The 26648-nt window shown below is 37.1% G+C and overlaps 1 protein-coding gene across 2 annotated transcripts in view; it reads right to left on the bottom strand.

The window, feature by feature from the left end:
* The window catches only part of ULK4 (unc-51 like kinase 4), a 264773-nt gene that overhangs the window by 101822 nt on the left and 136303 nt on the right, over window positions 1–26648 (bottom strand). For both annotated transcript variants that reach the window (XM_041122173.1, XM_030007779.2), the window contains one exon: window positions 21721–21769. In XM_041122173.1, the coding sequence (XP_040978107.1) occupies window positions 21721–21769 (49 nt within the window). The remainder of the gene's footprint in view (window positions 1–21720; window positions 21770–26648) is intronic.

Below are 26648 nucleotides of genomic sequence, written 5' to 3'. Positions count from 1 at the left end.
CCCAAATAATTGGACCACTGGATTAATATAGCATAAAAATGTGGTTTATATGAACTGATCAAAATATTAACTTTGTTAGAACACAGGGTCCTAGTAATAACTGAAGCAGTTAATTTTCTAATTAGTCATAATGAGCCATCTTACAGTTATTAAGGTAACTATATTAGTATTTTACTTTGTTTCATTCAACCTTTCCTCCCTGAATAGTTATTCATACTGAAAAATGCATACAATAGATGTGAGAGGGAATAAAAGGATGAAAGAGGAAAACAGCTAAAATATATCTGAAAAGCTAGTAACAGAAATTTTACAAAAGCCAGGGAGAGGAGGGTAGGGTATCATTAGCCTTTTTCATATCCTAATGGAACATGCAAGTTTTAGTCTGTTACTAAGAGTGGGTCTGTGGCAAAGAGCCCAAATGAGGTCTGAGAAAGGATAATGTACCTTTAATGACTGAAATAGCAAGAAAATTAAATCCAATCATGTTTCATTAAGCATACTCTAGCTCCCATTTTTACTAAATTATTTTATTATGATTTCCCAACTGTCTGTTGAAATAACCTTTTACAGCAATTTAATTCACCATCATAAACAAGTCTCATTTCTCACAATGAAGTCCCCTGGGATTAGTGAGAGGAGATGGATAACCTAAACCTTGCCAATCCTGCAGCCACTAAGGTAACAACTCAGGGAGACAAAGATTTTTGTCTTCCTATTTGTGGCTGAGATCATTAAGATATAATTAGAAACATATTCATGAGTAATAGAGCGTCTGTTATGGAGATACCATTCGCCCAACAAGCTTCTTCTGTACCACCCTTTAATAAGAAGGGCAGCAGGCATAATCCCCACTTCACTCTCTGGAGAGTTCTGCATTAAATGGACTGCATTAGACATCCCTCTCACTCCCCCCTTTTTAATGGAATCTTATTCAGGCATCCAGTGTTTTCTCAGACTCCATTGTTAGCATCAGAACTGCTAGTCTGTTTGCTTTCAGCAATATGTTCCTGCAGTGCCATCCAGATGTGAGCCCTAAAGTTAGCTATGTGCAGTGAATTTAAATCCTGCTCCAGAACTTGTTACAGAGCAAGCAAATGTAGAACTTCACAATATACAGTAACAAATGAATTGAAATGTTTACAGAATAATCCTTCACTCTCTGCAGTAGTGAAAGGAGCTATCGACCCTTGTACACGTTCTTTCTGCTTTAGTCAAATGAATAAAGAATGCACCAAGTAGAAAGGATTCACCAAGAAGAAAAGATACTTTACTCAAATCAGTAAAGTAACTGAAAAAAAATCTGTTTTGTCCTTGCACACAACCTAGTTTATTGCCAAACTCCATACCAAATCACATGACATAGCAACAGAAAATTAAAAGTGATGTCACCCACCAAACAGCGATTAAGTATCTGCCACAGGGATAAATTTATGGCCGTCACTTAAACTGCAGAGTGAAAGCTGTCAGCCACCATATTTAGTTTCACCACTTTTGAACAGGTTATTATTTTATTTGGTAGGTGGTAGTTTGAAAGGAATGAGGTACATGAAAAAGAAAGAAAATGGTTCTAGGGCACAATTTTGCTTCCGATAGCCATATGAGCAGTAAAGAACTACTTGCACAAAGCAAGCAAGGGGCAGAATCTGAACCTAATACAAACAGGGGACTGGAAAGACAAACCTAAGAGGAAAAAAAGAGACCACAAAATTTCAGCTGAGTCTTTGAGATGATGCTACTGTTATAACTGTAATTAGAAAGTTGCAGGGGGTAAACTAAAGATTAGATCATGGTAGGCTTAATCTTTTTGCATATATTTGATTATAAATCTACTTTAGCAAAGCAATGATTTTTAAGCTTGCCTATAAAAACATTTTATAAAACAAAATATATTTAGAAACCAACCATAAGACAATGAGTAAATGACTACAGTTAAAAACAGAAAGTCAAAAGCAGAATATTAAGATTTAAATTGTTTTGCTTTGTGGAAGACTGACATTCTAAAATCTAATTATCATCCCGCAATATGAACTCTTCAGGAAGACATTAACATAAGGAATGCATTATACATGACTGAAGCCAAACCAGACAAATTTCTAGATAAATGATCAGAGTTCAGAAGCATAATGTGGAACCCTCTGTCAGCCAGAAACCATTCATGGACATTCAATATTCTTTTACATGCTCTGTTGTGAAGCACACAATAGCTTATTACCTACCTTAGTCATCAGAATACAGCTGGTCAATAAACATATAGTCAGCAACTGCCACATTCCTACACCAATATTTATTTAGATGAGAGCAGGAGATATGCCTCAGTTGTTTGTCAGAACAGTAATAATATCACAGTAAAATTCTGGTCACAAGATCAATAACTCTTGCTCCAAAAAGCATGCATCCCAGCTTTACTTCAGTATGCATTTTTCATTAAATGCTTTCTCTTTGCCTTGGTATTTGCATTAGCAGGAACAGTAAAATAGCAGATTGGTCTTAATTAGCCTGACAAACACAAAGTTTGGAAGGAATGAGATTTTACTTTAATATTGCTTCTACAGCAATAATAAATAAATATTTAAATGTAGAATTTGTTCACCTTTGGTGAACATTTTCATTGATGGTGATTTGTTTCTTTATGACCTGTTTAAAATTTCTCAAAAAATACACATAAACCGTGGAAAGGTCAGGATTTCTCCCTATAACTTCTAATTCATAGAGGACATAATTTGGTACTTGACTTGTGAAGCCTCATGTCAGGAAGAATCATCACTCTCAGTCTTTCTGCACCACCTGCGTTTCACACATGTGCAGCATGGTGCTGCAGCCCCTCCTCTTCACGAGGTCTCCAGGAGCCCTTTGGCTCAATCTGTGATCAGGGACTGGCCAAGTTGGGGTGGGAGCAAGGGAAGGCCACCGGGTTGCATGCCAGCCAGCCCTGGGGCGTGCAGGAGTTACAAACAAGAGAAGCCCTGTCAGCTTCCCAAAACTGTTCTCCCCCCTCCCTCTTCCCCTGCTTACCATCAACTGACACATAACTCCTGGCACCAGGCACATTTCTTCTTTTTTATGTTACACCATCCAGTATGAAGGGCACTTATGAGATCACAAAGATGTTGAGACTTCTAACATAAATAATGTCACAAATATATATATGTTTATTTTATATATATACACACATATATATATGAATATTACAAAATGACAATCTGATTGTAGGAGAACTAGTAAATAAAATGAAATGTGTCCAAGCTGTGGGCACTGCAGGACTGTGAGACTGAGAAAAAAAACCCTAAAAGAACAGGAGGCAAGATTTACCAGCTACTGATAAAAGTAGGGGAGGATGGATGATGAAAGATAAAGAATTTAATTTGTTTGATTTTATTCACAGCAGAACCAGCTACCAATCCAGAAGATTAACTACTTTTGCTGCATTATTTAAATTAAAATGTAGGAGAAAGGCAGAAAATGCCAAGTAACATTTGGAGGAAAGGGGTGTGACGGAAGTAATGTGCTTTCTGAGCATGATACCAGTTAAATCTCTAATTAAAAAGGAGCACAATTATCCCTTTACCCATCCCCAATCACCTCCCAAGTATTTTTTCTCTAATAAGTGTGAAAATTGTCCAATTATAATGACTGAGTGAAAAGAGCTTTAATGTCATACAAATCCTGTGGAAATGTGCTATGTTAAACATCGAGAGCTCTGAAACTTGTTCATAGATAGGGAATCTGTGTAAATGGAGGGAGACACATTGTATCTATCTGAAGGTACATTTGAAATTTAAGGTACATAAAGTGATGTACCTGGTGGGGAAAAAATACTAACTTCATATATGAACTAATAACCTCAGGTTAGGAAAGACAGTTTCACACAAATGTCAGCTCAATGATAGCAGGCAAAAAACCAAAGTGAAATGTAAGGAAAAGAAGGAAGAATAAAAAAAGAGAACACCGCTATGCCACTGTATAAACCCACAGCTCATCCACCCTTTAAAACACTCCACACTGGTCCTACATCTCAAAAATTATTTATGAAGGTGGAAAATATTCTGAGAAAGCAGCGAGAATGATCAAAAGTGTGGAACAGCTTCCATTTAAAAACACCTAAGTAATGATGGCTTTGAGTCCAGCAAACTGTTTTAGTCAACTGAGGGGGGAATATTGTCATTTATAAAATCAAGGGTGTCATAAGTGGATGAAGATCCATTGTTTGCTGATTTCTTGAATACAGAACCAAGAAATAACCAATTAATCTGATAGGAGCCATGTTCAAAACAGACAAAAAGAGCTGTTTCTTCACACTATGCAAAGCCAGGCTGTGCAGCGCCTTACCACAGTGTTGGGAACTTGAGCAGTTTATTATGGGCCCTCAAGGGGAGCTAGGTTGGACAAGGCCATGGAAAGGATGTCCATTGCAAATACTAAACCCACAATAACTACAGCCAGCTCGGGGGCGTCTTGAGTTGAAAGTGGTTGGACGTAGAGAAAATACTTGGTGGACACATCAGATAGGATTAGTCTTTCTGATAACTTTTTTCTAGACATCCACTTGTGGCCACTGTCAGATACAAAACCAGCAGGCTAGCCAAGACCCTTCATCTGACCCAGTCCAGCCTTTTTTTTATGCTCTTTCTAGTTGCCTGTACAAAAAAGTAACGTGATCATGACCATACTTCAAAAAAGACCTAAAGGAAATAAGGTATGACAAAAATCAGATTTCATATGGAGTCCAAGTAACCCACAATAGCCAAAGAAAGCATGACAAACCCTCAAAGATGTCTATTCCAACAGAAGAATTTCCAACGTTTTTCATGCAAACAAGAGCCCCTAGATGAATCAAACTCCCATTAAAATAAACAAACATGAATTAACCTGGGAAGTAGATTAGGTACCACCTGATTTTTAGACATAACTGGAATGACTTAAGTACATGGCAAGATAGATACATATTTACACACACAAATACTCAATCTCCAATTGTAATTTAGATATTTGACTTTTTTATAAGTGACATTTCTAAGTAGAAAAGATTATTTTACTTATTTGTGAATGACATACTATTTGAAACATACCAGCCTTAAGAATCATTTTAGCATAATAAATTAATTAATATTATACCAACACCATTAACCCCATAGTTTTATCATAGATACTAAATATTCAGTTAAAAATGTAAAAGGACTTGTAAGTCTTATAACCTGTCAATAATTCTTCTTGAACTGAAAATTAGAAAAAAAAAAAAAATCATACATCATTTTTAGCATGAAAACTCCTAAGAGTATATATTCCATTTTGTGGCCACAGTTTCCAGCAAGTTTCTCTATAGTGAAAAACACATACACACACTCTGAAAAAAACCCCAACATTACACCAAATCACAGAACCTAATTACTTTTGGTATTCTAAAAAAGCATTTGTGAGTAAGTGAAAAATACCTTTTTGCATATGCTGTTTAAGGAAACATATTTCATAACATATAAACGAGACAATATAAACTCTAATTAGAAATACTTAGGACAAAACTTATGTTAGGAAATTATGATAAAAATTCAGGATATGCCTACTGAATAACTCACACTGAGATGGAGCAGGATGCAACTTAAAAATAGGAATAGATTTTTGTTATTATTATTACCTTCCTTAATCAAGAAGAAATTTCCAAAACATTTCTTAAGCCAGGTACAATTAGAGATACAGGCAGACACCTACATTCACACAAGTAAACCCTGCTGGAGATAAAGGACTGAAACAGAGCTTGATATTAAATACTATATATTTTGTAATTCATACAACTAAAAATAAAAGCTTAAATACAAACTTTATGTCCAAATTTGTTTCTGAATTCTCAAAATTACTGTTTATTTTTAACTCGTGTACTCAGTAATACCAACGTATTTGCATCCAACCAAATAAACAGGACAGACTGAAAATTCACCTCATAACTCAAAGCTAATACTATGTATTTTAACTTGCTAATTTCTCAAAGAAACAACTTGTTGCTTCAGAAAACAAGTAATTTTGTGTAAATCATAAAAAATAATCTGGTTTCTCATACAAAAGTAGGACTGGCAAGATAAACTTCTACAGCTAATAACTAAAAACTTAAAATAGAGAGTTTTCCATGTATGCATTTTCAGTATATAAAGCAGAACCTGACTTAGTTTAAACTAAAAGTCTACCTACCCCAACAACCTATCTAAAACACTTGGACAGAAGAAGCCCTGCAAGTACAAGCCAGGTATACAGAACACTTTCCTCAGCCTCTAGGAATTCACAGCCCAAGGACTTTGAGCCAGAAACAGATCTTTTGAATATAATAGCCCTCAATGGATTTTTCTTCCATGACTTTGTCCCGTCTCTTTTTTAATTCAAGTAAACTGCGGACCCTATGGGACAGAGTTCACAGCTTGAGCTTAACCCTGGAAGAAGCAGTATCACCTTTTGACGGTCTTTAAGATCCCAGCTGCAAATATTCTTTAGTTCTTGTAATACAGGTCTTATATTAGAAGATACAGCAAACAGCAATACTGTTCCCTATTCACCTTGTATGTGCCACTCATGACTGTATGCTATGTATATGTCATACTTCCCTCTCAACCATCACCTTCCAGATTAAAGTGTATGAAGGAGTAATCTCTTCCACAGCAGCCATTCCAGACCTTTGATCATCTGCGTCTCTTTTCTTTGCATTTTTTGCAGTTCTACTACAACCTTTTTGAGATGGGAAACCCAAAATCTACACATGGATTAACACGGCACAATGTTTTTCTGCTTACCACTGTAATACTTCCTCTTACAATCTGTAACATTCAGATTGCTTTTCTGACCAGGACTAAGGATTAAGCAGATGTTTTTATTAGGCTGTGTTTTTATCTAACCACGATCTCTCATTCCTGAGTGATAATGGCAACACGTCTTGCATCGCTGCGTATGTAGAGTCGGGACTGTTGACAGCAGGCACATTGTGCAATACTTCAGAACACATACAGGTTTCAGGGTTGCTTTGAAAAGGAGTGCAAATTAAACTGAAAGTGAGTAGTATTAGGTGTCAAAAAAACTTGAGAGGATTTTAATTACACAAATACTCACAAGATTCTGAAGGTTATGTACAAAACTTCTATCAAAAAAGGCTCAAATCAAGTGTGATGAAAGAATATGTGAATGCTTGTATTGGCTTTGCGTGGAAAGGTTTTGGTAGCGGGGGGGTTACAGGGGTGGCTTCTGTAAGAAGCTGCTGGAAGCTTCCCCTGTGTCCAACAGAGCCAATATCAGCCAGCTCTAAGACGGACCTGCCGCTGGCCAAGGCCGAGCCAATCAGCGACAGTGGTAGTGCCTCTGTGATAACATTTTTAAGAAGGGAAAAAAAAGTTGCTGGGACAGAAACGGCAGCCGGAGAGAGGAGTGAGAACATGTGAGAGCAACAACCCTGCAGACACCAAGGACAGTGAAGAAGGAGGGGGAGGAGATGCTCCAGGCGCCGGAGCAGAGATTCCCCTGCAGCCTGTGGGGAAGACCATGGTGAGGCAGGCTGTCCCCCTGCAGCCCATGGAGGTCCACGGGGGAGCAGATATCTACCTGCAGCCCGTGGAGGACCCCACGCTGCAGCAGGTGGGTTCCTGAAGGAGGCTGTGACCCCGTGGGAAGCCCATGCTGGAGCAGGCTGCTGGCAGGACCTGCGGATCTGTGGAAAGAGGAGCCCACGGAGCAGGTTTTCTGGCAGGACTTGTGACCCCGTGGGGGACCCACACTGGAGCAGTGTGCTCCTGAAGGACTGCACACCGTGGAAGGGACCCCATGCTGGAGCAGTTTGTGAAGAACTGCAGCCCGTGGGAAGGACCCACGTTGGAGAAGTTCGTGGAGGACTGTCTCCCATGGGAGGGACCCCACGCTGGAGCAGGGGAAGAGTGTGATGAGTCCTCCCCCTGAGGAGGATGAAGCGGCAGAAAATAACGTGTGATGAACTGACCGTAAACCCCATTCCCCATCTCCCTGTGCCGCTGGGGGTTGGTAGAGAATCCGGGAGTGAAGTTGTGCCCGGGAAGAAGGGAGAGGTGGAGGGAAGGTGTTCTGAGATTTGGTTTTATTTCTCATTACCCTACTCTGGTTGATTTGTAATAAATTGAGTTAATTTTCTCCAAGCTGAGTCTGTTTTGCCCGTGATGGTAATTGGTGAGTGATCTCTCTCCTGTCCTTAACTCGACCCACAAGCCCTTTATTATATTTTTCTCTCCCCTGTCCAGCTGAGGAGGGGGAGTGATAGAATGGCTTTGGTGGGCACCTGGCGTTCAGCCACGGTCAACCCACCACAATGCTAAACAGCTTTACGACTACCAAAAAAAAAAAAAAAAAACCCCAACCCAAAACTGTTGAAGAGGGGGAAAAACCCTTGATCCAGAAATTCTGCACTGTAAACTTTGTAAGATCTTAAAACACTTTGCATTTGCAGAAAAACTGGGAGGGGAGAGAACCTGAGTACCAATTGGCATGCCTATCCATGTCTTAGGGTGGTCTGTGGTGATGGTCAGTCCTGCTCTCTCACTCCTGCTGCTGGTGACATCCATCATTAAGGAATATCAGCTCAATACCCTTCTGTCTTGAGTTCCCAAGACTGACGGACTGATCTGATGACTGAACTGAAATTCCTGGTACAATGTTCAGTGACCATAGAAAAAGGTCATAAACTCCTCTCATTCAGACTAAACTGGGGGAACACTAACAGAATTATTCCTGACGGAATGGGCTAGACAGAAGAACACACTATGAAATGAAATACTGGACACTATTATTTAAAGCTATATATCAATATAAAATGACAAATGAAAGAAATACCATTTCCCTTTCAGGGCAAAAATTCATGTCTTTTCCTTTTTTTTTTTTTTTTTAAAGTCTTTTGAACTATGCATGGATTCAAACCATCTTTACTTAGCGTGAGAAAACAACAGGTTTTTATAGGACGTCTGAATTGCAGAGAAAACCAATGAAAATACTTAACACCATAGTTTAAACTACAATAGAGTACTTATTAATAAATTCTTAATTTTTCTTTTTTTTCATATAAGTCTCCTAAACACTATAAAAATCTTCTTTCTCAGTACATATTTCAAATATTCTACAAATCTTAACTGTTCCAAAGGTGACAGAATTAAAAAGAAAGGTGTTAGTTAACATCTAAGTACACTTGTTTTCCATTTAGTTCTAGAGGAAACTCTTCCAGTTTTCCAAGAAAAATCTAATAGCATCAACTTTAGCTGTCAAGTGCAAAGCTGAAGTTGGCATGCTCCCTTAAAGGTCAGAGCTGCACTGTTTTTAAGTAAAAATATAATCATTAGGAAAATATTACCTTTTTTGCCCTAAATTCTCCACAGCAATATTCAAATTACCCAATCACAAAAGTCTCATATATACCACTTAATTAAAAAATGCGTTCAGAACACTGTTCAAACCCACAAAAGCAAGACTCATATTTAAGGTACCTTGCATAATGTCCAAGAGTATTGCCAGAGAAAACAAGTTGGCAGGAACACTCACTGAACTTTATACATCCACCCAGCCAACTCTGATCTACAGTCTATCTTGGATGTGGTTCATAAAAGAACACCCTCGTGCAGTGTAAAATGTAGCTGGCTCAGATAAGGGAGAAATGGGAGTGGAACCAAGCCACCTGAATAAGCATTGCCACTTCAGGCCATCCACCTTGCTTACTTAAAGATCAAAGCACACAAGGAATTAGGAAGCAGGAAATAGATGAAGAGCTAGGAAACCCAAACTTGCCTGCGAGATTACTGACTTGGATCCTAATCTAGAGAAGTTAACATATCTAACCACAGGTACAGACACAGTGAATGGTGGCTACCATGCTAGGAGATAACCCGTGGGATAGTTTTTGGTTGGTTGGTTGGTTTTTAAGAAGATGGACTGGATTGGGCCAATCACAGAATGACATATGGTTGAATGCACCTTTGGAACTCTCTCGTTCAACCCCTTGCTCAGGGCTGCATCCACCTAAGTTTTAAGAGTCTCCAAGGATGGAGATGTTACAACCCCTCTGGACACTTGTTCCAGTGTTTGACCACCCTCCCCACAGCAAAAAGTTTCTTCCTATATCAAGCTGGAATTTCCCATCTTCCAACTTGCATTCATCCTCTTGTCCTTCCATTGTGCACTGCTGAGACAAGTCAGGCTTCATCTTCTCTGTACTGTCCCATGAGGTAGCTACAAACAGGAATAAGATCCCTCCAAGCCTTCTTTGCAAAGGTGGTATGAAATGTGTTCTCTCAGCCTTCCCGTGTCTGCCATGTGCTCCAGGCCCCCTGGTCATCAGGGTGTTTATTCCCTGGACTTGCTCCAAGATGTCAAAGGTTCGGGGTAAGTGCTATTACAGTCTCTTGCAATACATTTAAAATTCTTCTCTGAACACAGTATTTGAATAAACTATGTATTCCTAACCAGTTTAGCCTTCCAAGAAAACCTAACTTCTAAAAATTGTTCAGAATAAGCACTATTACAGCCTTTGTAATTGGAGAAGATTAAGGGACGTGCCAACTACCAGGGTCCAGCAAGGTCCAAAGGACAACAGGCAATCCTCTAGAAATAGTAGAGACCTAGAGGATTTTCAGCAACACCCAAGGGCCAGCACACAATAATAAGCAGATGCTCTACCCTTTGCAGGGGTGGAGACTTTTGGACAACTGTTGTGTCAGATCCCAAATCAATCCCTGAAGGGATCACAGGAGTTCTGTATTCCGTAACATAACACTGGACAAATATTAGGGTTATAGTTATTTGTTAATTGTTTTGAGGAGAGTTTAAACTGTGTCATTGCCATGCATCCCTGTAACATTGGGCTGTTTGTCGCATCCAACAGAAGAAGCAAAAAGACCAGAAGCCTCAGCTGGGCTGTAAGTCACTGTGAAGCAACATTGTGAAATGTTCTTGGGACAGGCAGAGCAACGAAGTCATAAAGACAGGGATCTGCCCATGCAAGGCACAACAGGGACTGTTACTCTGCAACAACTTTTTCTTTGAAATGCATTGTAAAAATATTTTCTTTCAAAAGACAACTTGTAAGACATTATACCATAATACACAAAACAACCATCCACTTTTGACTAGTTTAGAAACATTCTATAAAAAAACCAAAAAACCAACCCTCCACAAAACCAGTATGCTTGCCTGCTTATTGAAGACCAGTAAAATAAAACATGAATGATGAGATCAAAGAGATGGAAAACAGTCACAACATCATAAAACTTAGAAATATGTTCTAGTACCAGCAGTAATCATGGTCACTATTTCTGCAAAGCACAGACCTACCACTTCACTACTTGTTTGTGATTTTCTTTTCCAGTATGTTATAGCTAGCTTTAAAACCTTATTAAAGTCTTTTAGGCTCATGTTTATTATCTGTAAAATTTTTTGACTTCTGGGACAGGATAAAAAAACCTACCAAGAAACACATAAGAATATTGTTTATACATGAGTCTTCTTATGTCCCTTAGCACTGAATATAAAATAAAAAAATAGTTATGTAGCATACACACTAAAATATTAGTGTCTAGCAATAGAAAGCAATTCCTTTAAGATGCAAATAGCTGAATTTCCTTCCTATAAAAGAACATAATGCTGTCACAAATGCTGTGGACTCAATTTTTCTCTCAGAATTGGAGCTTCAGGTGATTTTGTAAATAATATTATTCCCTCCCCTAACACGAGCACTGGCTCAAAATAATTTTCCAGATAAGAAAGCGTGATAGAAGGATATGCTTTAGTAATTTTTCCTTTTAAAAAGCCATTTTATTATGGAAAATATCAATTTATAATATGAAAATTATTTAAAGGATGGCTCTGCTTCCCCTCATATTTTTATTTTTGCACCAGCAATTGTACTGCTGATAGATCTACACAGACATAGTCATAAAATGGGCTGTTCACATTTATTTAGAATTTGTACAGTGCTTCCCATAACAAAATCTGAATACCTTCTAAATCCTAATGAATTTATCATCCCTACATTCCTGTGATGTACATTTATAGTTTAGATACTACCTTACCATAAGGAAAATTCATTAAAGAATTATGCTTAAATAAGGTCCACCTGGGACCTTAAACAAGCCTAGTTGTAGAATGATGAGCACCAATTTCTGATAGTTTTGTAAATGTGCTCATCGGACACACGAAGTATAGAAGCACAGTAACCACATCTGAAAAAGAAACCTTATACAATTTGCCCAGTGTCAAGAAGAAACATGGATCATCAGCAGGAATAGGAACCAGCTCCCTTAATTCTCTCAGTACTCTGCCAACAAGCCCATTCTTCATTCCACAAATCATGTACTTAAGGTAAATGAAAAAACCTGAAAACCTGTTCTTCTCAAATTCTGTCATCTGTAACAAACGCACATTGAACTACTACCATTATGATCTCTCAATATTAGAAAGTTGAATTAAAACCAGTCAAAACTATTTGACTCAAGCAACTCTACAAGAACAGCTGAATATCAGCTACTAATACCACTCGGAGAAACAACATAAACCCCCCACCAACAATAATTTTCTCAAGGTTATGGAGAGAAAGTAAATCACTCCAGGTCTGTTTAAAGCTAGCAGCTGTTAAGAGGAACTTTCTAGAAAGTTCTAGGATTTGTACATGCAAAAGTTTTAATTATACAGTATTTCCTTCATTATCTCAAGCTCATGATATTCATAAAAAGGACACAAAGGAAGTGGTACACCACCTCGGAGGTATATGGCATCCCTCCAAATGAGCAGTGTGTGGTTGCCATGTAGTCCCTAAGTCCCCAGAACATGTTCCCATCACTTCCGACATTCCAGCTCCAGTCCTTTCCATGACATTTCTTCAAACTACATTGGTCTTTTGCACATATGGAAGGACATCCATACATTAATTGCAAAGACATCCTCCGCTTTGAACTTTCTAGGTGACCCAAAGCAGGATGGCTGCAGCAGCTAACTGCCCAAGTATTTATTAAGCTTCACAGAAGGCTTTGCACTTTCTAAGCCCTCAGTTGCTGCATCCACATTTCTAATGTTAGCTAAGCTACTAGCTCAAAGTTAGGTGGAGGCATCTTTGTGAATTCCTGCCACACACCGACTGCAGCACAGACAAGCCTTAAGCTTTGTGGTTATAGCAAACATGTTGAAAGTCTAGCATAAGTTACAATGATACTGAAAAAGTAAAATCTTTTTCCTAATAATGTTTGTAGCAAAATGTCTATGCAAAGGAAGCTTTTGTTGACCTTTTTATTGGGGGATGAGAGGCTGGAAAGCAGCCCTGCGGGAAGAGAACTGGGGGTTTGGGTTGAAGGCAAGTTGAATATGAATCAACAGTGTGCCCTGGCAGCCAAAAAGGCCAACCGTGTCCTGGGGTGCATCAAGAATAGCACAGCTAGCTGGTTGAGGGAGGTGATTGTCCCACTCTACACTGCACTGGTGTGGCTCCACCTCAAGTACTGTGTGCAGTTTTTGGCGCCTCAATATAAGGACATCAAACTATTAGAGTGTGTCCAGAGTGGGGCGACTAAGATGGTGAAAGGTTTCAAGGACAAGACTTACGAGGAGCAGCTGAGGTCACTTGGTTTGTCCAGCTTGCAGAAGAGAAGGCTCAGGGGTGAACTCATCACAGCCTACAACTTCCTCATGGGGGGCAGTGGAGGGGGACATGCTGATATCCTCTCTCTGCTGACCAGCAATAGGACACAAAAATGGAATGAAGCTGTGTCAGGGGAAGTTCAGCTTGGACATTAGGAAAAGGTTGTTCACTGAGAGGGTGGTCTGTCACTGGAACAGGCTCCCCAGGGAAGTGGTCATAGCACCAAGGCTATCAGAGTTCAAGAAGCATCTGGATGATGCTCTTATAGTCATATGGTTTAGTTTTAGGTAACCCTTCGAGGAGCAGGGAGTTGGACTCGGTGATCCTTAAGGGTCCTTTCCAACTTGAGATATTGTATGATTCTGTGTTTGCTTCATCCATATGCAAAACCACTGCACATCCTCTAATAATATCTGGGGAAACAAATCATATACCATGTGTTCTCATTATTAACCACAATCAGAAATGGCTTTTATACGATGCATTGTAGCTTCTAATAGTTTCGTTGCCATCAGGTAAGATGATCACAGTTACACATCAATAAAACAAAACTGTTAAGAGTTCATTCTGTGTACAGTGTTAATACTTAGAGAGAACAATTGACCATAACAGATTAACAACCTGATTCAACACTAATTTATAAATGTATAGATATATAAACACTTCCCAGAAACTCCTGACTGAAATATTACTGACAAAAAAAGACAAAAACTAAACTGTTTCTGGAAAAAAACCCAACCTTCTTTTAGTAAGATTCTGCTTCCTGCTAAAAAATTCTCAAGAAAGTTACACATGTTTTCCAAGAGTACGCATTCTGATATGCAGGCTTATCCTTTTTAAAGTATACATTATTTTCAAGTCAGCAATTTAAAAGAGATAAGTAGTCTCAGGCATCTCATCCTTAAACTAAAGTGTTTAAGCAAGTTAACAGAGTAATGAAAAAAACCAACATTTCTACCAGAGGAGCCGTATTTTATTCCTTGAAAATTGGAAAGTAACATACTGTACCCTACTGCCTTTTACAATATCTTCTTCAGTCTTTAGGAACACTCCTATTCATTTGATTTAGCATTAAAAAGAGAATAAATGTCATACCTTACTGAATGGTGACACAAGACTTCAATGCATTGGTAAGAAATTTGTCAGTTTGGAAAAGATTTAGACCACACTCATTGTTAAAGTGTTCTACTAATTTTTACATTAGCATTACATTTATCTTCTTTAAAGGGTATCTCATAATTTTTTATAATTTCAAACATATAAATTCTAAGATAGTCTAACACTTTTTCACTAGTTTCTCCTTAACCAATCTTTGGATATTAGATCTCTTTCAAAACAAGCAATTATTTTGCTTTATAAAACACCCATTAAAATAGGATTTCGGCAGTTTCACTTTCAGACATCCACATAGATTACATTCCTAATCTGTTGCAGCAGTTTTACATACGCTGCCACAGCATACAGTTTGGCTATTAGATCTAGTAGATTTTAGGAAATAGGCATATTTCACAAATAGAAGAAAATACAGATATTCATTATGGATAAATTTAAGGTTCCTAACTATAACTAATGCCCATCCTGTAAAAGCCACAAAAATCACTCTTAGAATGTACTTCAGACACCTTCTAAATGCAGATTTTCCCTAAAAGCAGTAATGAGCAGACGAAATAGACCAAAACGAGCCATTGCATTTAACTTTTTTATAACAGCATTGAATATACAGACAGGAACAGGAATACCACACACAAAGCTATTAAAATAAATACTGTTTCCTGTTCTTTAAAACATATGTTGCCTAACCATTCCCAGATATCTTTGTGTTGATTTTTTTAATAGAGGGCTGCGGCTAAATTAAGGATTGAGTATGCCCACAGACTGGAGTGAAATGTCGATAGCTATCAGTTTCTACCAGTATCAATCTTCTCATGCAACCACAGAGCTTGAAGAGGGACCTTAGCTCAAAGGTCATTCACAGCATAGAGGACCAACTGCCTATTTCACACTAAGTGCTAGAGCTTATATTATTTGCCATAATCACTGTCCTAGTTTTCTCCAGCAGATGAGTTTGGCAGCATAAACTTGTACTCTCTACAGAATATATGAGTCTCCTACTCTACTGTTTCAAGTAACCACCCAGGATGATCTACAACTACTTTCAAGAGTTAGAAAAACGCTCCCCATTCTTCTAGACAACCAACAAGGTGTGCACCACGCTGGACTAAAAGGTGCTTAGTTTAGCAGACACAAGTAAACTAATGCTTCAACTGTTGCAATAACCTCTGATACATGTTCCTCTATACGTATCACCCATGTGGCTGCTAAACGGAAAAATATCTCTACCTCTTCCCTCAAATGATATTTGACTGCAGTCTCTCAGTAGAAAACAGAAACCAAGTAAAATAGGAATGATGAGGCTCCTGCTTTCCCTCTCCCCTGTTTTTTTCCTTTTTTATAGTATTTTCACACGAAAGGCTTGTCAGAAAACAAGTACTATTTTTAAACTGTTCTAAGTGGGTGGCTTCATTGCTTTAACTGGATCACAAGGAGTGGAATCTGACTGTAATCATTTCCTGTAGCCTGATTTTTTCCTCCAATTAAAATTCAAAATGAAATATAAAATCCAATCACTGCTTCCACTTGGCTGCTACATGACTTCTTTTTCACAACTTTTTTTTTTTTAATTGAAGGACTTTGGTTAAAACTATTTTTAATTGAAAAAAACCCAAAGCAGTCTAGTTATACATGGCTATGTATCTCCTACTTATTGACAAAATTTCCCGAAATTATTAGCTTTCTTGAAAAGAAGGTGTTACCCAAATAAAAGTGGAGTGGATTGTTTCTTCTTTTAAAGTATGAATATGTTTAACTGATTTTGATGTAACTGTCACAATTTTTCTGATAATCCTGCCTAGCTCATACTCTCTTCCTTAGCACTCAATAGAATAATGAACTTGATTTTCAACTGCAATTACAACAAAGTGAGCAAAGCACACCTTCCAAGAGGATCAGTGTCTGCCAGCATGACAATGATTCTGAAGCATTTTTTGAGCATTCAGGCACAGGTTTACTGCAGTCTAACAAAAACATGAACAGTATATGATCCTTTAGTTTAAGACGTCCAGTTCTGTAATTAAACTTTTTAACATGGACTCATATAGCAGTCCCAAAATACACAGGGACAGTATAAAACCTCAAAGCTAGACACAACTAGGAAAACCAGACAAAAATATATGAATATGACTACAAAACGAAACATATTTTGTATTTTCATAGTAACAGCTTTCCATGGTATTTAAAGGCAAATAAATTAAAATTTATAATTTTAGAATTAAATTATTTCAAAATTCGCAAAGAAAATATGTGGACTTGCTTGTGTCAAGGATAGATCAACAGTATAAATAAAATAATCATTATATTTGTACCTTTAAATTAGATTGTACAGTTTAGACACTATGATACTACCTACCATTGGTTTATGGTATTTAATAATAAGATATCATTTATAAATACACTAACTTCCAATCTTACTATAAAGTCATTATAATTAAAAGGATATGCCTTTACATCTATGTTGCCGCATTTTTCATGTGATCTCTGTCAAAATACAGAATGTTGCAAAACAAATCTGACAGCAAAAACTGAAGTCTGTGAGATGCTGGTGTAATTGAAAGTTATGCTAGAGATTTTAACAGGATAAAGACACAACTGAATACTGAGCTTTAAAAAGAGGATAGCACTGAGCTCCTAATCACAAACATCGTTAGCTTTAGTTTTAAAACTTATTGGCAGAAAAACCAGAATTTCACCAACTACACAGAATTTCTTTTCTATGCAATAGCTTAGATTCAGATAACCCTAAAGGAAGGCCAGGTAATATTTATGATGCGTGGAGAGTTCCCATCCTTCCTCCTCTAAAAAGTAACATAGCACAGAAAGTAACACATATGCCAACTTCATTGCTAGCCACTCAGCAAAACCTTGGTAGCAATCTAAAATACAAATAGCCATCATTTTATAAATATGGGAGTAAAACACTTCCAATTCCTTTATCAACCTCACTCCGGCATTATAACATAATAGTACATAATATACTGATATTGCAGACAGATCACAGGTTTGACATAGCAAAATATATTAGAAACAGAATAGTAAGGATGTAGCAGAAAAAGGCAGCAAGAAAGTAAAACATGAAACATATCCCACAGTAACTTTTCCTGCTACAATCCCTTCTACTTCATCAACAGCAGCATTTCATATGTATACCTTATATCAACCCAACTTTTGGCATCATTTACGTCATCATGGAGTTTGGCTCATTATTTTTAATCTTGTTGCCAAGGCGAGTTTGCACCTTTTAAATTTTGCACTTTATGATGCTAGCTTTCCTTGTGTTTTTCCATCACTTACTGTCCTGAATATACTCACGCGTTGTCAATACGTCTCCTTTTTTCCACACACGCACATCACTACGTCTTTACTGATCTCATTAGACATTATAGGAAGATAAATATTTCCTCATATTGCAGTCATACCTTCATATTGCTTTGTAGAACTACTCATAATCTATGCAACTGCTAGGACTAAGATCTGGGATCAGGGTACTGATTAAATTAATTTGCGTTCAAGTGTAACATGAAATTCCCCTCTGAAGTTTTGCAATGAAGAACTGTATCCAGGTCTTTCCCATATTCACAAAGTACACTATTAACATGCATTTCCTAAATGTAACTAAGCATTGAGTGATAAATGAGTGTTGAGGGTTTCCAGGAGAACAGCAAGTGTATTTAAAGCCGCTTTCTAATAAGATCAGTAACTAAAACCTAGCTCAGGTGAATAAAACTAACAGCTATTCTCTTAGAACAACTTTTTAGGTAGACAGTAACAGCCTTTTTCACTGATCCAGTTCTTTTTGCTTGGCAACTATAACATTTACAAAATCACAGTCATAAATGACATGAAAGGATACATTTGGTGTGATTCAACTGAGTTCAGAGATCTAACATGATAGAGGGTAAGAAATTGCCAAATCTCAGTGTTATTGCTTAGACCACAACATAGGGTAGTATGCAGTATAGGAGGTAGTGCAACTCTACATCAATGAGCACTGAGAAGCAGTCACACTAAAACCTACTTCTTGTGAATTGCCCCATATCTGCAAGCCATCATGTCCTCACTACTGTGATAGCTAGATTAAAGCTAGTACATTCAATCCCACTTTGATTGTAGCACAGCCTAGAAATGAAGCCTGCTCCTGGAGATACTTTCCAATTCTGAGCCCACATAATTTCCCTTCAGAGCCTAAAAGAGGCAATGTCCTGTCAGTGGCATCGCTGGAAATAACTTGAACTACATTTAATGATGCATAGAAAATACATTGGACTTTTGGTCTCGGCATAGAAAATTATGAAGTACTAGTGATATTCCTTGAACTTGATAGTAATAGCTCTACATTAACTTACTGACAGTATAAAATAGTGTATTGACCCTGAAGCGTAATTCAAATTCAATAGTTTAGGGTCTGGTAAAATTCTAAGTACAACATTACTGATCTGTGCTGTTTCTTGAAACCAATAAAAGTATAAACCTAGCCAAAGACTAGTTTATGGAGAGTAATGGGAATTATGATGATATGCAGCTCCCTTCACTCATATGACCATGAAAATTCCTTCAGAAACCTATAATGAAGGAGTTTGCTAATCTGTTCTGTTCATGAGGAAAAACAGCCTAATGATTAATCCTTCCAGTCTGATTAGTCCTGGCTCCCAAGCCTTCCCAATTGCCTAACATTCAAAGGAAAGCAAAGGCTGAATTCACTTTTCTGTAGGGAAAATAGGGGAATAGTGTAAGGAGGGTGGCAACCTGCTTAGGGTCTTGCATCTCACATCCCTCCAGCCAAACAAGACCACAGCTGACAGCCACTGTATTGTTAAAGCTTGAATGCTCTATATGGCAACTGAAGCAATTACAGGTGTCTTCTCCAAACAAAGCATGTTGAAAATGGAATTTTTCTTTTTCCTCCCTAAAAGCTATAAGCTTTTCCCCCTCACAACTCTAACCTTAAGCTCTAAGATAGCTATACAGGTTTAAGAGAGCTGTGAAACCTTCACAGACCACCAGCCATGCAGCCAATTTTGAGCTTAGCTGCTTTTTACTCTCAAAAAAAAACTATTTCTAGAACTCATGAGGTCAAACTGTGTGTGTGGAGGTCAGGAGGGAGCATTTATGACTGACTCCAACTTACCCTACTTACATGGCATGACATACACACATTTTAAATTCCATGACTATAGATAAGTTATAAAAAGTTTTTCAAGATCTGGGAATGTTTGTAGAGATCACAACCATGTTCAAATACTCATAGCTATATACTAACATATACGTGTGTGTGTGTGTGTGTATGTCAGCAGTTAAATTTCAACATTGCAACACCTGGAGATGTTTCAAACATTAATTCTATATTTGAGGATATTAACATGAAACATTTGACTTCCACATTTCAGTGTGTTCCACTTTTGTACTACCTCAAAGCAGTACTTGTCCCAGGTCAAAACTGTTTATGAACTACTGTTAAATGTTGTTTTTATTGTTAATACTTATCACAAGAAGAGATTTGTACGTATATGTACACAAAATATCATAAAGCCTGTGTTCTGTATGCTACTGCAAAAATCTATCACTAAAAAGGTTACTTTAATAAAAAAGGGCTTATCTGGGTATGCAGTATTAAGAGATTTAAAATGATAGGCAGTGAAATAAATCACTGCAGAGGAAAAGCAAAGATTAAAATACTTAAACCTAAGAAAGGAATATCAAATTTGATTCAGAATCATATTTATGAACATCATCTACCCTGAGTAAGATTGAATTTCAAGAATGGTACACAATCAAGTATGCAATCTGCCTGCACTGCATAAATTATGCATATTTAATTATATCGCATATTTAGTATTCATCAGGAGCATGCTTACATGACAGGACACTTACCTGATAGAACTTCATGAACAAAAAGATTGAAAAAAATAAACAAGAGACTGTGGAATTTAGCAATGAGATGGTGTCCTGGGTTCAGCTGGGATAGAGTTAATTTTTACAGGAACCTGGGAGGTGGGGGGGCATAGCCGGGGCAGCTGACCTGAACTAGCCAAGGAGCTATTCCATACCATGTGACATCATGCCCAGTATATATATGGGGAGTGGGCCGGGGGGGAGGGCTCTCCTGCTGTCTCTCTCGACTTTCGGTGGGGGAAGTGGCGGAGCGTCGGGTCCCGGGTGGTGAGCAGTTGCACTGTGCATCACTTTTTTTTTTTTGTATACTCTTTCATTAGTACCGTTGTTGTTGTTGTAACTTTTTTTTGCGTTGTCCCAGTAAACTGCCCTTATCCCAACCCTCGAGGTTCCAGGTTTTTTTCCTTTTCTCTCCTCCGTCTCCCCCCTATCCCACCGGAGGGGGGCGGGAGGAGTAAGCGAGCGGCTGCGGGGTCCTTTGTTACCGGCTGGGCTGAAACCACGACAGATGGCTAGTGGATAGCACAGGACCCAGCTTCCTACAGATTTTTCTTCTTCATTAACATATTTGTTTTACAACATTTCAGACACATAAAACCATCAACAGTTTTCATGATCTTCATAATGGCAGATCCTACTTAGGATGGAAATTCAGCATGTGACTATCCAAAAATCATATCCTTGATGCTTTTAGAATTTCTTTCAATGTAAAGTAAATAGTGGGAATTGGCATTATCATGCCAACAGCATCAAACTTGGGTTTGATACTGTTAAATAAAATGCAAGTTCCTAAGCATTTCTTGCTTGGGTTGGGCAAATATATAGTTCTAATTAAGGATCAAGCTCATTAATTCTATTTTTCTGGTTTTTATTTTGTTCAAAAAAGCATTTATCTTATAAAAGAAACTTTTTATACAGGTAGATTAGTTGGTGAGAACCGCATAAATGGCTACTTACTAGATTCTTTTGTAGTGATAGACTGCTCAATTTCATTTTATCAACATCATATTATTTTATCAACATACCTAATGAAACTTACTAGTTTGACATGATTTGGGAGATATAAAACCTATCTAATAGAAAAATATATATATATATAAAATTATTCTTACCAAGATGACTTGGAAAAGAACTGGAAAAAGACGGATTTCTTCCACAAGGCTGTAAAAACACATTTTAAGATTTATTTAAAAAGAGAGAAAGAGAATTCTTATTTAACACACTAAACTCACAAAAGGATCAGAGTAGTAGAAGAGCTGTTGCCAAAACCCATGACCCAGAACCTCAGCCTTTGACTAACTCTCAACAAAAATGAGCTCCAATTCAGCTGTTAAATAGAAACAGCAATGTTATACCGCTTTGGAAATTACTTTTAGGTCTGCTTCACTGATGTGATTCAAGTGAGTGGAACAGTAATTAAATTAATATTTTTAAATGGCAGAAATTAATAAAAATTCAGAAATTTAATACTATACATACTATGAAGCAGTCGGTGTGCACCATTAATAATTTGAATTAATAGACTCAGTGCACATAGTGTAATTATAAATATGCTGTGGTTTTTTTAAAGCATGCCACATTAACTAACTTCTTGGGTTTACTGTATTAATATATAAGACATTTGTCAGCCACTTCTCTTGACAAAACTGAGGAGTGGTTACCCAAAATAATTTAGCTATATTCTCCTGAATTTCAAATTCAGATACAAACCAGCATATACATACTTATAAGACAGAAGAATATTCTCAAAAAACAGTAATACTTTACATTAATGCAGTCTTGTCTATTCTTAGAACCCAAACACTTTATATTTCTTAAAGCATGTCTCACAAACACTACGACGACCTACGAATTATGTGATTACATACTCTTTCCTGTATTACACTGTCCAATTTGAAGAATGATTGTCCCTTTTCCATACACACTGTACTAGATGCCTATTCACCAAACACCATAGAGAACACCAAACTGTTTCAAAGATTTTTCTCTTGTGTCTTCATAACATTACTGAAGTGCTTCATAAACAATAGGGATGTTTAGCCTTGTGATATAGCTGTAAGATAAGATTGTATTATGAAGTTCACGTAATAAATGCAGAACTCAAACACAGGCAGCATGTCTGAAAGTGTTGAGGGAGGATGTGCACTATGACCATACGCTCAACACGAAGCAGGTGCTTTTGGACAGTTACTCAGGGAACTCTGCATATAACGTACTACAAAATTGTCTTGGAGGTAGTATGTCAGTTAAAAACATAAAGTTATATTAAATAGTTCTCTGTTAATAAAGAGGAGTCATATTTGACTAAAAGAAGCATTTAGTTTAATGTTTAAAGCTTTACTGTGTAATACCCTATACCAGCTTCTGGTACAACAACAATCAGATTAATTCTATTTGGTAAACTATTTGTTAAAAAGAACCTATATGTTCCTAAAATTACAGGTTTCCATTTAAGAGGTTTTTATTCATGTCCAGTAAGAAAAGAGAAGAAGGTATTATTTTTATGGATAGCGTAAGCTGAAGCATTAAGACTGTGAACCGAAGCAACTAAACAGAATTGCACATTCTCTTCTAAGAACTTCATGAAAAAATTGAAATGGGGCTAGAACAAAGATCCAAGGGTCATAAAATCATAAAATGCTTCATTTAGATTAATGTCATCTATCAGAGCCCTGGTTGTTCATATATGCTGGAATAATTTTATGTAAAGGAAATATAATAAGGAATGAAATGCATGCTAACAGAACAATCATATCTATGAAGAACTGAGAATTACTTAGAAGTCAGATATGTGCATTAAGTATAAATAATGGTTTCCTATTTCATATTGTTTTCCTATTTCTCTGATCCTTGCATTCACCTAAATGTTATAATGATGACCATGTAGAATCCTTATGAAGTTGGGGTGGGAGCAGAGGCTTAGCGTAAGAAGATCTATTGCATTGTACAGCACTGGCATGTGGACCCAGAGACAAATAAAACACATCCACTAAATTGGTCAAAACATAATAAAACAATATAATTTTATGCACCTGTATAACATGTTTAATGTAACTAAGTAACAGCCTTGTTCAACCAAATGTGTTCATTTTTTACTTGCCTATGGAAATGGGTAAAGGCACAAGTTACACCCAATAGAGAAAGAAGAGTTTATACAAGGAAAGAAACTCATTATTTCTAAGTTAAGAAGCTTGAATTTAAGCAATATTTCTGTTCTTATTAAGTTGATGGAAAAAATATCCATATGCAATGGAAATCCCAACAAGTTCCTTACATAGGTCAGGAGAACCTGAAAGCTCTTCGCTGTGCCATCAAACAACCCTTAAATAGACAGTTATGGCACCTTGGACACAGCCGGGTCATGAAAGAGTCCCAGGATTGCAGATAGGAAGAGTTATTATATTTGAGGTTCATTTTCCAGGGCCAAATCTACTAGTTAAATTAAAAGCTTAGACCATACCTGTAAAACAGAATTTTGCTGATGTGGGTAGAACAATACTGAACATAAAAAAGGTCATTTAAACACCACAGACTCTCAAAAAGAGCAACTACTGTAACAGCAACCACATTGACAAAATGAAATTTTGCCAGCACAAACCTTCTTATGCTTAGGGCATATTGGAATTACTCACACCAGCAAAAGCAGCTTACTTTGCAACGTAAGAAGCATTTAAACTGAGAACACATTGGCAGTAAAATACAATCAAATACCAAGAATAGCTGAGCAATCCTAGTTTAGGCAAAATCTAGAAAAATGTGGTAAAGACTAAATTATGACACAATTAGTTTCAAAACTGTAAGCAGTCCTGATTGTTACAGCATTACGAAGTCAGCTATACTTTCTGCTGATCTAAGCTAAGACAAAACTAGAGCCAGTATGGCTATTCTTAAAGGTCACCTGCAAACCTTTATGATTGAAACAAGAAACAGCTGCAGCCTTTAAAGAAAATGATACACATAACTTAGCTAAAGCAAAGTCACATCAAGCAATGTATTAAGACAAAGCTTAAATGGTTTATCCCAACTTTGCATATATGTGCACAAGACAGACAGTGATATTATCACATTCTTCATTGCTATCTTACATAGTTTTTTACAAAGGAAATGTCTTAAAGCAGGTGAAAAAGGAGTTCAGCTATGAAATTTATTTCATAGAATGATCATATTCTAAATCAAAAGTAGTTTGGTTCTTTTTAGACTTTTATAAAATTTATATTAAATTAGGTCCTACCCTGTTTGGAAAACATATGTATGATGATGATTCTGTATAAGCAAATCATAACACTAAATATCAAGTACTTGCATTTTCTTTTCATTTAAACCTACATCCAAATAAACAACACTGGCTCAAAATAACTGGTCATCTGATTTTAAAAGACTTGCCATCAGTATAATCTGAATTTTTAACACACTAACAATTTTCAGATTGAGATTATGCCTCTGGTCTTGCTTTCAAATATATGCATCTGTTTTTCTAAGACATCCTAAATTGCCTTCTTGCAAAACACAAACCTACTGCAGGACACTGAACACAAAGGCTTTTTGTCACAGGTGTGATCCCTTAAAAATTCCAGGCACGTACTCTGAAGTAAGAGCCTTACACAGCAGGACTCCTGGTTTAGAGTTTAAGCTTTCTGTCCCAGCACTTGCATACAAAAGGAAGTACCTTATACCAGGGTGTGAATTTATACTGCCTTGCATTTAATTCTCACAGGAATAATTCTGGTACACACTAATGAAGGCAGTTTTGAGGAGACAGCATAAGACTAACTTCTTTCTTATTGGGCATCAAGAATATCTGTACTGGTTCCCTATAGAGAATTCTTTGTCTGATGAAAATGGGATGAGATATTTCAGTTGTATGTGTTCAAGCTGGGCATTACACCAAATTAGAAAAAAAAAAAAAAAAAGGAGTGAAATCAATAAAACTTCTGATCTTGTGTCACTGACAAAGCAGTTTAATAATGTCACTATTTTACTCCTCTAATTGAAATTGTCTAACTATTAAATATCCTTATTTAGATTTTTTTTTAACTTTTTTTTAGGAACTTCTCTGCTCAAACACAAAACTATAAATTCGACACATCCAGACTGCTGTTTTCCTCCTTTATAGGTAGGATTTACCTGTAGGTAGGCTACGCCTACAGTGGCAGCGGGTCCCTAAATAAAGGAAACAGGGCAACATTCTGTAAAAATACAAGGCAGTGAATTTTCCAAAACACTGAGATTTGTGCTTTTAAGTCAATTCATCTTCAAAAATCAGTCATAAGTTTTTTTATAAAAGCCATAGATTGCTACACTTGAAGTAAACACTACTAATTAGTCTTTCACTTCTCATTATACAGAATAAATACCTTTTCTAGGACAGCAATGCAACAAACGACATAAATCACAGTAAAAACCAGGGGTTAATACACAAACAGAATTTGATTTTGATCCCTGACGAATGACTTAAGAATTCATGCTCTTTACATCATGACGCACTGCAGTCTGCTGTTATTCAAGTCTATATTTTTGGTCTGGATCATTCACAAAAAACCCCAAACCCACAAGCATGCAAATGTTTGTATTATCAAATTGAAAAGCTGCAATAAAGGCTAGCAAATGAACACAAAATGGCCAACACCACTTTAGCAGCATAGAAGGAGAGAAAGTTGGTGGAAATAATCAACTGGAAACTCCTCGATCTCAATCTCATACAGCAAGTAAACTCAGGGATATGAGTTTCTAAGTTGGAATAGCCTCTTAGTGCCATTGGTACCTTGAATAAATTAGAGAACAGCTCACACAAATTTACTCTTTCTGGGTGAATCGCAAATAATAAAGACCCACCACTGAACCAGAAAGTTTCAAAGTCACCTTACTGCCACACTTTCATACCATGCCCTTCAGCAGCTGTTCAAAGGCAAAGACAATGATCTCACCATTGATTTTAAGAAATATTATACCAAGGCACAATTTACAATGGCATCTACCATAAAATACATCAGGAAGAAGATCTATCAACCTTGTCTTTAGGGGTCCCAATTATTTTAAATTC

This window comes from Aquila chrysaetos, chromosome 3 (assembly GCF_900496995.4).
Source record: "Aquila chrysaetos chrysaetos chromosome 3, bAquChr1.4, whole genome shotgun sequence".
Lineage (NCBI taxonomy): Eukaryota > Metazoa > Chordata > Aves > Accipitriformes > Accipitridae > Aquila > Aquila chrysaetos.
The sequence above is the reverse complement of the archived record's forward strand: the minus strand, read 5'-3'. Positions and strand labels throughout refer to the sequence as shown.